The 16,558-nt window shown below is 40.6% G+C and overlaps 2 protein-coding genes across 3 annotated transcripts in view; both read left to right on the top strand.

Moving 5' to 3' along the window:
• Nucleotides 1–667: 667 nt before the first annotated feature.
• On the top strand, nucleotides 668–2,934 carry nfil3-6 (nuclear factor, interleukin 3 regulated, member 6). The gene has a single exon (XM_079642510.1). It carries the CDS (start codon nucleotides 791–793, stop codon nucleotides 1,886–1,888), a length of 1,098 nt encoding a protein of 365 aa, XP_079498636.1. The 5' UTR covers nucleotides 668–790; the 3' UTR covers nucleotides 1,889–2,934.
• Nucleotides 2,935–12,009: 9,075 nt separating this feature from the next.
• The window catches only part of LOC307015879 (uncharacterized protein), a 15,434-nt gene continuing 10,885 nt past the window's right edge, over nucleotides 12,010–16,558 (top strand). Inside the window, exon 1 of one of the 2 annotated variants that reach the window (XM_079644807.1) lies at nucleotides 12,010–12,223. The gene's annotated coding sequence lies outside the window, so the exon portion shown is untranslated. Of the gene's footprint in view, nucleotides 12,224–13,092; nucleotides 13,251–16,558 lie in introns of those variants that run through there. The other variant, XM_079644808.1, reaches the window with a different exon arrangement.

Below are 16,558 nucleotides of genomic sequence, written 5' to 3'. Positions count from 1 at the left end.
AATATTTAACATGAAATGTAACCCCACTTATTGCTGCAAATTGTCACTTGCATGTGTTCAGCTGCTATGTGGGAATAAGTGAACTCGTGCTGTTACTTTAACATCTAATTCGATCATTTCATTTTCCTGTCATCCTATATAGATAAATATAATAACCTGGATATAAAGGAAGCTGGTTAAGAGCAGAATCAATAAAGTGCCGGTAATGCTGCTGACTGAACAGAGTTAGGTCAGATTAGATAAGTGAGAGCAGCCAGAGAGCAACATGTCCTGGAACACATGTGCTGATGAAGCAAGTTAAACAGACCGGAAACACATCACGAATCACCTAAAGTGTGCTTTTACAGATAGAATATACACAAAAACAAGACAGAATACCATTAGAAACAACGGGAAGACAGACCTATAAGTGTTTGTTCATGCCCTAAATACGAATGTAGGTTATCCTACAATAAATAGTCCTTCTTGTGTTTTAAACATGTGCTTCTAGTAATGCTCAAAGTCTGCTCTGGCTGATTAGATGTGTGTTTACAACATGCATTGTCCCATATTGAACGAGTAATGAGGCTGGCAAGGTTATGGCACAAGTCGCTCCCGTTTTATTGAAGAGATGTAATCGGGTTACATAACAGTGTGTTGTAAGAGATGTTGCATAACCTCTAAATCCCTCTTCTGCTTTCCCTTCTTCCGTTTGATCACTAGGTGGCACTGTTGCTGCATCCTGAGACCTGAACACAACAGAGCAGAACTCTGAGCACCCAAAGGAGACTTATCCTTCCCCAACAGAGTGATGTTTGAGGAGGAGTCGCAGCAGATGAGGGGGCAGCAGGAAATGGCCGTGCTCCATCCCCTTGAATCCCCTGTGAGTTCAGATGGAGGCAGTGATGGAGGTCCGATGTCCTTCACCGATGAGGCGGTGTCCATCCTGACCTCCAGCAGCCTGTTGGCCCGCTCCCTTCTGGGTCGAACGTCGGCCGTCAAACGCAAAGAGAGCCCGTCGTCCAGCCTCCGACGCAAACGAGAGTTCATCCCCGTCGACAAGAAGGACGACGGCTACTGGGACAAGAGGCGGAAAAACAACGAGGCGGCGAAGAGGTCGAGGGAGAAACGCCGCGTCAACGACATGGTTCTGGAGAGCCGAGTTATGGCTCTGCTGGAGGAAAACGCCCGACTGAGAGCCGAACTTTTGGCGCTGAAGTTTCGCTTCGGCTTAGTCAAAGACCCCTCCAACGCCAACATCCTACCCCTGAATACAGCTCCTCACCACACCGTACAAACATCAAATCCTCAGTACTTTCTCCACCGAGGAGACGGTTCCTCTTCCTCTCATCCCAGCAGCCACCTCAGGGCCTCCAGGGAAGCGGGGAACATGTCGGAGGATTCTGGTTTCTCCACGCCAGAAGGGTCGAGCGTAGGCAGTCCGATCTTCTTCGAGGAACACGGGAAGTTATCCCCTCACGGAGCAGAGGAGCTGGGGTACGACCTCCACCACTCCCCCGCCGAAGTCCACCACATCGCAGCACCCGTTTTGGGGAGATTTGAACACGCAGAGACGATGAAAAACCTTCCCCACAAGCTTCGTTTCAAGACGCCAGGATGTGGGGATGCGTACGATTTGGCGGGGGATCACAGGCGGAGCCCCGTACCTCCAACACAAGCCCTGAAAGGACTTAATGCCGGGGACACAGCAGGGGGTCATTGGATTCAGCAGCTGGAGGACGGCAGGAAGGGGAGTCAATTCAACACCCTCCAGCCTCCTCACACACAACCTGAGGGCCAGTACAAACACGAGAACACACACCTGAAGACGCAGCTGAACTCTCTGAGCGTGGAGGTGGCGCAGCTGAAGAAACTGTTCACAGACCAGCTCATGGCCAAAGTCAACTGAGGACTGGGAGGGGTGAGACTTTGAAAAGAGAGACTAATGTTGGCCTAGGGCTGGGCGATATCTAGAAAGTGAAATGCCACAATATATATATTTTCTCTGTATTTTTTTAATGAATTTTTTTATATATATATTTTATTGAGCATTAAAAGTACAATATATACAATTACAGAATAAGAAAGGGACAGAAACATAATGCCATGCCACAATATTTCTGATCAAATACCTGGAGATTGGATCAAAGTTGTAGGGTTGACTATTGGTGCGTTCACTAAATATTTACACAACCTGATTTTTCATAATTAATCGTCAGGAATTTGGATATAATATGGAAAAAGCAAATGATGAAACATCTAAAATAGTGGGTTAGTTTAGAAAACGCAACTGTAAAGCAATCTTTAAAACCAGGAGAGACATTTACGGATGTTACGATACGATTGTACGCTATCAAAAATGTAGGACGAAAAGTAATATTATATCGATTTAAATTTGACATATTGCCCAGCCCTATTCAAACTATGCTGACTCTTACGAACTTTTAACATTTTTAAATACTGTATTATATTGTAAAAAAAGTCTTTAACGCATCTTATAACCTGCTGTTTAACTTCTTAATGTCACCGATAAATGTCTTATATTTGTAGTAGTGTTTAATAGTTTCTCTATTCCATACACTGTGATGACTCCAAACATACATTATCATTACATCACATCATGGCGTCAAGTTATGAAGACACACATTCACTTCAATTGGGCGTCATCCAAAACTCATCTCGATGGAAGGAGAGAGTGTTTGCTTCGACGGTTTTCTGTAAACACAAGCAGAGACAGACGGTAAACACACAGAAATAAAAATATGAGCTGCCAAAACCTCCTCTAAGGAAGGTTTGTTCTGACCAAACATCCATTTTCCTCCTCACTTCTCCTGTGTCTCACTTATTTCTCTGTTTCAATGCGTCCACACTGCCATGTCGACTGTGCCGAGGTGATTTCATGTCTGCTGTCTTTCTGTACATTTTCCTATTAAAATAAAATACATTTGACAGACATCGTGGTGGTGAGTTCATCATTACTCAAAGACATCTTAAAGGGCCTTGTTGTTCTTGGGTAGTTCTGGAAGAAGCTTTTTAAAGTTTGAAAAGAAAACCCTGAATAAGTGTTATTGACTTTATCAGGCGTGAATTTAAGACTTACATTTACTAAGAAGGCCTAAGTAAAACGTTGAGTTTTAAGTTAGTATTTAAGGGGAAATGTGGGTCTAATTAAAGGAATTGTAGTTGGAATAAAAGTCAGATATCTCAGCCTCTTCTGCTTCAGTATTGACCACTCCTTATTTAAAATATAATCTATATATAATCATACGTATCTCTTATGGGTCCACAGATTAAAGGCTACCATAGAGAGGTGAAGTCCCGCCCATCTACTTCCGGTTCACGGGACCTTAATTCGGAAAAAGTATGTATTGAAGTCAACGGGGAGAGAAAGATTATCTTTGGATCCCGTTTTGTGCCATGAATTACACACATGATGTTTGTCAATCTGAAAAAATAATTTCCATGTCAAAAAAGTCACAGTTTGTCGTAAAACTGTTGAAATATAAGACTATGAAAAATACGCAACTAGAAAGAAGTCCCAGAATCCCGGTCCCGCATGCTGGCTCTTACGAACCGACTAACTCCCCTTGTGTGTATGTACAGCTCTCAACACGCCCAGACTTGGAGTGATTTTCACCTCTTTTAATACTTTTCGCCTCATTCTGAAAGAAAGAAGTGAAATGTGCCAACGTGACGGCCGTCTTGGTGTGTGGTGCGAGACGGGAGATGTAGTTCATTGAGCGGTTTCAAACTAAAAAAAGTGTTACTTCACAGTTTTTTGACATATTTTTATTTTTTGACTTCTACAATTATCTTTTAAATTGACAAACATCATGTGTAATTTGTGGCACAATTCAAACGGGATGGAAAGATAATTTTCCTCTCGCCATTGACTTCAATACATACTTTTTCTGAAATACGGTCCCATGGAGGTCCCCCGGAAAGGGAGGGACTTCGCCTCTCTATAGTAAAGCACTTGTTACCTTTTAAAGGAATACTTCACCCCCAAAATAGATAATAACTATATTTAATATATGCATTACTCGCCTGGTGTTACCTGTAGTTCTAGATTGTGTTGCCTCCATTGTAAACTCTATTTACTTAAATTAATTGAGAATTTACCCTCTTCCATTCTTTGATCACTGTGGATGCTTTCATAGTCTTCTGTAGCTCTGGAGGAAGCTTTGTAAAGTTTAAAAATACTGAATAAGTATTGACTTCATTAGGCAAAAGCTTAACATGTTACGTTATTCAAAAGGTCTCTGAGTTTCTGAGTTTGAAATAAGTTGAAAATGTCACATATCTTGGCATCTTCTGCTTTGATTTGGTCAAATATGTCTCTTATAATAATAATAATAATAGATGTAATTTGTTAGCGCTTTTACAGGTGCTCAAAGACGCTTTACAGATAATAGTGAAGAAAAAAGAAAAGAAAAGAAAGGAACAACAAATAAATATATAGTTAAAGTTAAAGTCAAATAATACAAAAACAATCACACATGAAAAGCCAGATTGAAGAGGTGAGTTTTTGTGAGTTTTTGAAGGTGGTGAGTCCACAAACAAAGGGTACAATACCAAATCCCTACAGGGCGCCTTTTAAAGGAATAGTTCACCCTGAAAATGATCGTTATAATAAATCATATAGAAATGACTCCCCCAGTGTTACCTAGAAGCATGTGAGAAAAAAACTTTCTTTAATTTGAAACGGCCCTGAATTCATTTAAATTCATTGAGTCTTTTTTACTGTAGATGCTTTCGAGAAATCACCAAGTTCTCTTCAAGAGTTCAAGGTAACACCAGGTGAGTAATTCGTATAATAATGATCCATTTGTACGTCAAGTATTCCTTCGAGTTTCAACAGGAAGAACTGTTTCCTCATCTCTGTAAACCTACACTAAAGCAGTGTCTCAGTGCCCTGATAACAGATCATGAGAACATGAAGAAAGAGAAGGGTTGGGCTGACAGACAGACACACTCTCAAATCAGACTTTAGTTCCACCTGGAGTAAATCCACCAGCTACCCTGCAGTATACAAAGTCATTCAAACTAGCTGCACCTTTACCAGCTTTGAGAACACTTTCATGATCAATCATTATAAAACATATCATATATATTATTCTGAAATGGACCAATCTGCACAATGACTACTTTTACTGTCGCTACTTTCACTATATTTTGATGAGAATACTTTTCTACTTTTACTTGAGGAACATTTTGAATACAGGACTTTTACTGTAACAGAGTATTCCTACACTCTGGTACTTCTACTTTTACTCAAGTACAAGACCTGAGTACTTCTACTTTTACTAAAGTACAAGATCTGAGTACTTCTACTTTTACTCATGTACAAGATCTGAGTACTTCTCCTTTTACTCAAGTACAAGATCTGAGTACTTCTACTTTTACTCAAGTACAAGATCTGAGTACTTCTACTTTTACTCAAGTACAAGATCTGAGTACTTCTACTTTTACTCAAGTACAAGATCTGAGTACTTCTACTTTCACTCAAGTACAAGATCTGAGTACTTCTACTTTTACTCAAGACCTGAGTACTTGTACTTTTACTCAAGTACAAGATCTGAGTACTTGTACTTTTACTCCATTACAAGATCTGAGTACTTCTACTTTTACTCAAGTATAAGATCTGAGTACTTCTACTTTTACTGTCGTTACTTTAACTATATTTTGATGATAATACTTTTATACTTTTACTTGAGGAACATTTTGAATGCAGGACTTTTACTGTAACAGAGTATTCCTACACTCTGGTACTTCTACTTTTACTCAAGTACAAGATCTGAGTACTTCTACTTTTAGTCAAGTACAAGATCTGAGTACTTCTCCCACATCTGCAAATAAATGTAGGAGCACAATACTTTCTTCCAAATTGGATTAGAGTAGAAGTATGAGGTAGCATAACATGGAAATAGTCGAGTAGAGAAAACACTTATTTAGTTGTTTTTCTTCCACAATTCAGTCCAGACCATGATTCCAGACATGAAATGATGACAATGTCAGTACCTAAAGACACTTCTGGATCAAGTTGAACAAACCTGTTTCCCTTCAGGCCAGCAGGGGGCAGCAGAGACAACCTTTCCTCCTCACCATGGAGCTCAGTGTGTGTTCAACCATCCAGCTCCAGATATAAATCCTGTTATGGATCGCTGCAGTTTGTATTGTTCTTGCAGATCAGCAAGTTAGTTGGCATGGTGATGAGCGATAGTTAAATCCAGACGCCGTGGTGCACGTGTGTTTTGTGTGTGCGTGCGTATGCAACGTCGTGCCGCGTGCAGAGGCTGAAGTATGAAAAGGTCAATTGGATTTAGAGAAAGATAAATATCCAGTGCACTCCAAAACACCGTTTCCCCACCACAGAGATCTCATTGATACTTAAGAGAAGTTATTCTACATATCCATTGTGAGACACTTAAGGAATTAAAACGGCAATTTACAATTTGTTTACAATTTACTACCAAAACAGATTAGAAAACCACATTTTACAAATAAAGATAGAAACTGAGTACATTGCAACAGCCTGTGGAGAAATGTAATATGATAATAATCCAATCAGATTGATATAATAATCATCTCATTGCCAAAAAATGACGCTTATTTATTTCCTAGAAGCAGTTATTATAGCTCTTCAATTTCATTATAAGAAACACATTTTACAATAAAAACACTAACTTTGGCTACAATTTACAACAGAAAACAGATTACAAAAGTGAGATTTTGTAAGCATAGATAAACTATTACGTTGCATTAGCCTAATATGAAATGTAATCAGAAATCACCATGAAAAAACCCATCCAGATTGATGTTAAACACATTTTTCTCATATGGTTATACTTAAAAACTGCTTTTATAGTTTATTTCAATCAGTTGTAAGAGGCTGGAAGACATTTTAGGAAGACAGACACTTATTTCGGGTACATCTTAGTCCCAAAAACAGATTAGAAAAGCAAAATTGTGCAAGTAGATGGACTCAGAGTACATTGCATTAGCCTGATCTCAATCATCATTGTTGCTGTTTTTCTAATATGCTTATTCCTTAAAAGCAATTATTTTTAGCTTTCCAGTGTCATTATAGGAAGCTGCGACAAATGTAAGAATATAAACAGTCATTTTAGCAACAATTAAGTCCCCAAAACAGATTTAGAAAAGCAAAATTGAGCAAGATGGACTCAGAGTACATTGCATTAGCCTGTTGTGAAATGTAATTTGAAATCATCATCGTTGCTGTTTTTCTCATATGCTTATACTTAGAAACAGCTTTTCTAGTTTATTTCAATCAGTTGTAAGAGGCTGGAAGACATTTTAGGCATACAAACACTTATTTTGGGTACAATTTACTGCCAAAAACATATTAGAAAAGCAATATTGTGCAAGTGTAGATGGACTCAGAGTACATTGCATTAGCCTGTTGTGAAATGTAATTAGAAATCATCATTGTTGCTTTATTTCTAAAATGCTTATTCCTTAAAAGCAATTATTTTAGCTTTTCAGTGTCTTTGTTGGAAGCTGGGACAAATGTAAGAATATAAAGAGTCATTTTGGCCCCAATTTAGTCCCCAAAACAGATTTAGAAAAGCCATATTTTGCAGGTTCGGAGAGAAACTGAGTGCATTAATCTGTGGAGAGATGTGAAGGTGGAGCAATGCGAGGAGGCTGCAGGTGTGGAGGCAGAGAAGAAGAAGGGAGTCGGCTTTAATGAATTTACTGCAACATGCTGCCGTCCTGCACCCTTTAAAAAAAAGACCGCACCTCCCACAACCCCCCTCTACCCCCCAAATTCTGTTCCCCCATCTTTTTTTTTCCTCCAGTGAAAGGATAAAGCCTGTTGCTAGGCAGGCAGTGCGACAGTTGCCATGGGAACGCTTGCAGACATAGCTGGAAGGGGGCAAAAACGTTGGGTAGGGTGGGGATAAGGATGGGGTGCAAAAACAGCGTGTGTGTGTGTGTGTGTGTGTGTGTGTGTGTGTGTGTGTGTGTGTGTGTGTGTGTGTGTGTGTGTGTGTGTGTGTGTGTGTGTGTGTGTGTGTGTGTGTGTGTGTGTGTGTGTGTGTGTGTGTGTGTGTGTGTGTGTGTGTTTATCGGGGGGAGGGGGATCCAAGTTCACGGCCAATGCCTCCGTTTTTCAGTGCTGTTTGTTTGTCTCCTCGGGCTAAGGAAGGAAACAAAGAGGTGCAAAGGAATGGCGATCCCTATTTAGTTCATTATTTGGGGCTCTGCAGTCGGGGGTCACCCTCTGAAAATGACAGGATGTGTGTGCTGAATGAATGGCAGATTAGAAAACACCATTTTACCTTGAAGATCCTTGGGGAAACTTCCAAAAATGTGGTTAGGCATGGCAAGGCAAGAAAGTCATTTATAAAGCTGATTTGAACAACAATGTGCTTTGCAAACACATGAAGGCATCTAGCAAAAGAAACACATGACATTTAGAAACAGTCATTCAAAAGCCAGCTGTAAAAGGAAAGGCTTTAAAAGTGCAATAAGGCAGAATACCAAATGAAGAACCAGGGGGGGAAATGGACACTTAGCCTATTTACGACAGTTAACAAAGTAGAGCGTGGACAAACAGAAGAACAATCACTGTAATTCAAAAGGTCCTTAGCGTCCTTCAAGGACACAAAACAATCCAATTACACGGAATAATCACTTCAGTTCATGTAAGTGGACGCAGCGAACACACACGAGTGTTTGTGTAACGTGCTGACATCTTTGTGGGTAAGGATAATTGTTATAAAAGGGAACAAGTTTCCTGAGCAAACACTCAGACTTTCACACCCTAGCGCAGCCTTTGATCTGAGTGGAGATAATGAACACATTCGCAGCAGACGACAGCCTTCAAGGCATCCAGTCAGACACCCCACCCCCCTCTTTGAATAACACACTGTATCACACATTAACTGAGACCTGTACCATTCCTACAGTATGTCTGGAGGATTAGTGGTATTTGGTAACTACCCAAAAAACAGCTGTGAAAAGCGATGCAGCGCGTGTGTGTTTGTAGGACGACCAGGAAGTGTATTGCAAGTTCTCCTAACTAAAAGCCAATAGGATTGTTCATTGGATTTTGGAATACTGCAAAAAATAAAATTTGTCAAACACACGTTTATGATACTTTCCAGTTTTGTTCTGCAAGATAATCTCCACTTATTAAAACCACCATATGATTTTCAAGCGTAAATGCAATCAACAAATGGAAAAAGCTAACGGTTATAAAGGAACTCGCGGCACATGACTTCACGTCACCACCGCTAAGCTAAAGGCGGCTAATATCAGGCCAGACTTATACTCTCATTTACAGTAGACACTTGATAAAACTAGAAACCACAATCTTTATGACACATAGATGCTTCAGACATTCATTTTATGTCAAAAAAACATGAAAATCTCTTTAACTCGTTTTAACAACAGACCTTTTTTTTAGGCTTCTAACCTAGTGGTAAAATTATAACTAATGTCTTATTCCTATGCCACTCTATATAGGCAGCTTCTTACATCCCATATTAATATAATATTAATAACTGTTAGGCGCGACCCCTAGTGGTCACCGTTGTTATGACAGGAGCAAGTCAGGTGACGTAGTTTCAAGTGCGACAACATTCGTTAGGGAAGGCATTAGTCGTGTCTAGATGGTAATCCTTAATTTGGAAAAACATTTACAAAATTCGCTTCTCATCGATTTTGATTTTAGTGCCTCAACAGACTTGCAAGAATTTAGCAAAATGAGAATGAATGGGCAGTTCAATGGTGACTTCATTTTCAGATGGGAAGATTAACTAACGTACCAAATTTACACGTGATTAAAGGTGGGGTAGGTAATTTTGGAGAAACCAGCTCGAGTGCGCTAGAATTTGAAAATACACAACCGGAAAAAATCTGCCACTTCCTCACAGAGCCCCTCCTCCAACACACACACATGACCAATGAGGGCACGAGATAAGTTTGTGCACAGATGGAAGGCTGACAGGCAGGTAGGCCATCCAGTTAAAATGATTGGTCGTGCTTTTTACAGTGCTACGGCTTCAACAGACGTACCTACCCCACCTTTAAGTGAGGTTATTTAACAGACATAAATTACGTGATATCTTGTGATCTTTTCTTGAACCTAACCAACTAGTCTTGTTGCCTTAACCTCAACACGCAGGTTCGTTTCGGTTTACAGCGTTAACTGCACATTTAAAAAAGCGACCTTTCTAACAACGTCTGCCTGTTGCTGGCACTCTCCAACGGTCACATGTTGTTTTAGGACTCATTGGCAAACGACCTATTATGTCATTATGGTATGAGAACATGTTGCACTAAGCACATGGCTCTCATCCAAATACATTGCCTGAAGCAGTCGCCTAAATGCCAGTGTGATATATAACCATTCAATGCTTTTCAATTACCCAAAGGACTGTGTTTAAATCAGAGGAGTGACATAACAAAATAATTCGACTCCCCTGATCTGTGTGTAAATCTCTTCGGTGCTTTCTGTCTGCCAACATGACACCCATCGCTGTTTGTGCTCAAGATGAATCAAAACTCGCACTTCAATTACATCACATGATTGCATTCGGGCCAGACGAGCTTATTCAACAGTGTGGCGGAAGCTAATTCAGCTTATTGTGACAATACAATGAGCGCAAGGCAAGCTTCTGCCACTATTAAAGCAAAATGTCCCGCTTCTGCTCATGAGCTCAAAGTAACACAATGTCTGTGGTTTCCCCCTGAATGCTGGTGTCTCAATAGTTAGTGTTAGCTCCGAACACAATGAGGTTGCATAATAAGTCCTTTCCTGGGGGGGTTTATATAGAAGGGCAAAAGGGGCAGGAAGAATACATTCCTCTTATGCAAGTCTTTTGGTATTACATAAGCCCTTCGAGGCAAGTAAAAAAAAAAAGTTGTTTAATTGACCCAACAGTTTTCGTGTTTATGACGGGTGGAAAAAAGGTTTTGTCAGTGCATTATCTCTACGTTTTTTAACATTTTCAAAGAAGAAAATAAGGTTTGCCAGTTGAAAAAAAGGTTTTCTAAGATAATTTGTTCAGGTTACATTTTCTTTGTGTCCATACAGTCCAAGCCATTCATCCCCTAAAAGAACGGCTGTATAGGTTGTGTGTTTAGGCAGATATCCCATACTTACGATAATTCGTAAGCAACGAACTCCAGTGGCCACCGTAATTATTTATGACGGGAGTATAAAGAACGACAAAGCCTGTGTCAGGATGTCCATGTTCGTGTTTAGAGTGTCCTGATATGCAAAAACTGTAAAATCTTACTGTCTCAAATCCAGAGTTACGACCTCTAGTGGCCGTAGTAATTATGACGTATGACGGATTTATGAAGAGAACAACATGTTAGGAACATTCACAGGACTTTCGCCCGAGGGAACGGAGTTTGTGTTACTACATAAGCTTGTAACGAGGACAATGTCACATATTAAAACACATTTGAACCCAAACCATATTTTCACAAGGCTAACAAAGTAGTTTGTTGTTCACACATAACTAATTAGCTTCGCTTTAACTACATTTTTAAAGCGTTGACTGTTTTAGGGTAATATATGCAGTCATGTATGTCATTTGTTTATGTCATTTCAATGTATGCAAACTATTTATCCTCAGAATGTAAAGCATTCATCAGAAAAACTTCAGCACCCCAAATTCCAAGTCAAATCCCTTATCTGATAATATCAACTTTCATACTTCTGAGCTCACTAGTCATCTATGTGCGGGTAGATTTTTGTGAATGTCTAGTAGTATTATCAGAGGCCTCAATCTGACTGAGTCTGGCTATAGGAGCCTAGTCCATCTAGACCCCCTAGACCCCCCCCCCCTCAACATCTCCTCCCCTGCAACAGGATTTGAAGGAGAGCAAAGAGAGGGAGGGGGCAGAGGCGAGAGAGAAACAAAAAACGTGACTAGGCACCCAAAGCGTCCTGTTATGCAACAACTGACCTACTAACATACATTTAGAGACTCTTCGCGCGAGAGAGAGAGAGAGAGAGAGAGAGAGAGGGAGAGGGAGAGAGGGAGAGAGAGAGAGAGAGAGAGAGAGAGAGAGAGAGAGAGAGAGAGAGAGAGAGAGAAAACATGACATGAGCAGCGCACTGAAAACAAGCGGCACTGTGTTATACCTGCAGTAAACGGAGAGCTGCTGTTTGGAAAGTGACGGACCGAGGACCGGTGCGTAAAAGCGGATTGTTGGACAGAAAACCGCGTGGATTGCGTCCTTTTTCAGACAAAAAACGGTAAGTTCGTGCTATGATTCATGAAGTAGTTGTTATATTAAAACAGAGTGTTGTATATTAGTGGTTCTTTGAGGAATTCTTAGTCGCACTTACGCCACGAGTGTTTGTTTTGGGTGCATTTTCTCTATGTCAAAGCGAGACCCCACTATGAGGGTGGGTGTGAGTGGGTTGGGTGGGGTTTAGTGAAAGGTTTTGGGATTCCTTCAGAAAAAGTGGGTTTGGTGACGAATGTGGATATTTTTTGGAGCGGTGCCACGCTTGTAATGAGGAAGGGTCAACACATCCGCGCTGTTGTGTAATGCTGCATACCCAACTCTTATATTCCCGGCGTGTTGTAGTGGGTTTACGGGAGCTGCAAAAAAGAATCGAAAACTGTTTGCGTAATCGATTAATCGGTAATCTTTACTGCAACAAAAGGCAGAAACATGCTGGTTTTAGCCATCTGGACGTGGAGTTTTCCGGCTTTTAACTTACAATACAACACATTGAAAGAGACCACCGTGGACTTTGAGAAGCAGATTTTTAAGTATTTTCTTTTGGTTGTAAAAATGTTCGTAAATTCTTGCTTCAACTATTTAGTCTGTTTATCCGAGATTTGGTTTAAACACCTGTTTTCACGTGTATTGTTTTACAGCAAATATTAACCATTATTATAACAACATAAACTAAATATCCCACATATGTAACGTTCAGTGTCAGGTTTATATGAAGCAGCAGTTAATGTGATTTATTCGGAACATGCTTTTTTCATTTTGGGTTACTAGGCTAGACCATGCACTAAAATCCCATGCAGGCACTGCGCGCGGACACACTTCTCTCCGTCACGTGTAGCAGCTCTTTGTAAAGGTTAACGCTCCGGGTTAACCCTTTATTGGGCTGTAGCAGTGTGAAGGAGCACAACACGGTCCGGAGCACATTGGTGATCCTCTTGGACACATGTGGATGTTTTTAGTTTTGCTTTCTGTACAACGCCGGTTCGGAGAGATCCAGAAATAGAAAAGGATGAGGAATGGTGAAGCTCTGCCAGGTGAGGTGTGGATCCGAACATCTGGATCAAATGTGGGTCAGATGTGTTACCGAGCAGCTTACTCAACAGCTAATATAGAGGTTTATGTTTGTTTTTAACATGGCACATTAGAAATAAGAAGGTTATTTGTTGAGACGCGCGTATTTTGGGTGGATTTCAGACCCCACATGGATCCACGTAGTCGCCTCGGATGACTGGGAATCCGATTAAATATGCATGAAGAAGACGATTTGTCAGACAGAGCAACAAAGAAGGCATGCGGGGTTACATATTCCTCACAGTGTGTTGCTATGTGAATGAGAAGTGGGGTATTTTTTAGGCGATAATGAACCATTCATCATCGCATTTTTATGAACTTGAATGCGTCCTGAGGCTCGTGCAGTCCAGCACTACCTCACTGTAGTGATGTAACATTTTGTCCTAACTTGAATGCACAAAGGTGGCAAAGACCAAACATTATAGTGTGTTTTATGGGATGTTTTATGATGAGAAAACTCCTATTTGATATGTTTTTCCACACCGGCTTTGTGGTTCACTACACGTGGGCACGGACACCCCCCTCCATGTCCTGCAGATTTTTTTCTCCAACATTAAGGCACCTCATGTTCTATCTAGGCTAACATGAAGCAGTGGTTACAAGCCTTGTTCTCACTTCTCAGAAAGTGGCTCAATGGAGTGGAGCGTGACTGTACTTAACGCATTGTAAATGGCCCTTGCTGTACACCGTGTAGGGAACACTTAAGATGCTATGCAGGGAGCTTAATGAGGGAATTCAATAATGGAAATGGATCAAAGTGGGGCAGATTATGCAATAGGCGGAAACCCAGTCTGTGGCTGCAGCCCTGCTCTGCTGCGGAGTGGCCGCTGCACATTGGTTGGCGCACAAACAGAGGTCTCTATGCCAGAGAAATGTAGGTCACATTAGTCCTGTGCGGTGGGAGGGGGGGGCGCCGCTGACTAGAAAGGCAGAATCCAAACCCCACTAAAGTAAATCCTCGCCGCGCCACAACAAAGAAACGAGACAGGCATGCAGAGAGAGAAGATAAAAACCTAGCTCGACCTAAATAAATATCATTACTCTTCTAGGAACTTCAGAAAAAAATAAATATATATACATTCTTCTTCTTGGGCCAGGCTGGGTTTAACAGTTTCTTAATCTACTCACACTTACACGATGTTCTTGTTTGGTATATATGTGTATTTAATGGACAGATTCAGACTGAGTTTCACGCTAAAAACCCTACTTTAAATGCTATTTAGCCAAAAATGCTCATACGTTTCTTGGAAATAAGCATGAAAAACATTTTAAAATTACTTATCTACCAAGTCAATCTTAGTCGTCTAACACTGTACGATGTTCTTGGAAAAAACTGAGTTTGATGTAAAGGACATAAGCATGATAAACATTTTAAATACTAATCGACTAAATAAATCTAACTCGACAAAAACTGATCTGCCATTAAATCAACTCGTATGAGTTTCCTGCAAACGCCTCTCTCTAAGTCTCAGTTTTCTGTGCTCAGAGGTTTCTTGGAAATAAGCATGAGCAAAACCTAACTGTATATCATTGGATTTAATCGACAGACCAAAACTGAATTTCATGCATAAAGCCCCACTTTCTATCTGTTGTTTAACCCCAAAAGTGCCCTTGTGTTTCTTGTGAAAATGAAAAATGACTTATCAGCCCAGCTCAGTGATTCTCAGTCGATTAACACTGAGCTGATTTAATCAACAGACTAGATCTGAGTTTCATGTAATGACCCGGTTTGAAATCTTGTTTTCCCGAGATGTGCTCATACTTTTCTAGGAAAGAAACATAAATAAATGACCCTAAGACTATAACAACCAGTTGGTCAACGTAATGAAGGAAAACCACTTGTTTCAATACTTTTGAAAGCTTATTGCGTCACTGGTCTGACTTGTTTAAACTGTTGTTGAGTAATTCAGATTGGATGAAACGTCTCCTGAAAGAAATGTGGAAGAGGGGGGTTACAGTCAGAGGCCATGGAGCGGTTTCCATCCTGTCCTCTTGACTTTCTCAGGGTTTCCTGGCACATATAAGCAGATCAAATATGAGCTTTGTTTCTGTTCTGCGGTCTGGAGCCAGCGCTGAGGAGAATTACAGCGTTTAGCGGGCCGAGAGAGACCATGTGACCCGAGCACATGGACTGAGTCACCCTGACTTCTTTCTTTTGCCTTTTCAAGAGGTTGATACGGCCTGTTTCATGGAAACAAGGATCGAGGTTGGATTACATGGATAACTCCGCCTCACTGGCATGCTGCCGGCTTTCCTAACCCCCCCCCCCCCCCCTCTTCTCCCTCTTTTTCCTGGGAGTTGAAAGTCAGCCCCTGCACCGACCCCACCCAGGATTAGGAAAGTAACTGAGTAAAGGAGGCGGAGGAAGAATTACAATCCTTCACTCATGCTAATCCCACACTCTGAAAATACGTAATCACCAAAATGTATGAAACGTAAAAGAACCCAATGCAAAGAAATATACAAAAAAAGACATGTACTCTAGTACTATACTTAAGTACTATTTTGACATAATTGTACTATATTTAATTGAGTGTTTTCATTTAAATGGACTTCATATTTCTACTTCACTTCAGTGCTTTTAGATTCACTTCATTGATTAAACACTTAAACACATGATATGCTGATGATACAATGAAATATTATATTCTAACAAGTATCTCAAATGTACTCCATATTGACAAGCTACACGTTTAAAATGCTCTTACATGTATTTGTTAGGGCTAAAAACAGGATCATATAATATGTTGTATTTCTACTTAGGTAACATTTTGAATTCAATACTTTTAGAGTGTAGTATTTCTACTTTAACTTAAGGTCCTCCCCCCCCCCACCACATGCCATACATTGCATTCTTTCCATTGGTGGAGGGGGTTACTGTTTCATCATTTTTTCTGAAGCACCCTTCCTCCTCCTCCTCCTCCTCCTCATTTCCTGAAACCCTCCACAGAAACACATGGGTTTGAACTCGCTTCACTGTTTCCACGAACACTTATCGACGCTTGTGGTGGTGGGGGGTAGGGGGGGGGGTGTGGTCTAGGATTATTTTACCATGCTATCATTCCACAAGTGCCTCAGACACCTAGTGATGACTCGTGAAGAACATTTGAACAATTGGGGGAAAGAGGAAACTAGGTCGAGGAACTGAGTCTGGCTGCAATGCATTGTGGGGGAATTACAGTAATGCATGCAAAGAACATAGCTGAATATCATCTTTTTGGTGGAAGAAGTACTCGCATATTATACATTTTTGACAATTCTTTTTACTGGC

The sequence above is a fragment of the Notothenia rossii genome, assembly GCF_949606895.1.
Source record: "Notothenia rossii genome assembly, chromosome: 8".
NCBI lineage: Eukaryota > Metazoa > Chordata > Actinopteri > Perciformes > Nototheniidae > Notothenia > Notothenia rossii.
The sequence above is the reverse complement of the archived record's forward strand: the minus strand, read 5'-3'. Positions and strand labels throughout refer to the sequence as shown.

What these genes read in the sequence shown, in the direction of transcription:
- nfil3-6 (XM_079642510.1), top strand. Translation starts at nt 791, where the DNA reads ATGTTTGAGGAGGAGTCGCAGCAGATGAGGGGGCAGCAGGAAATGGCC.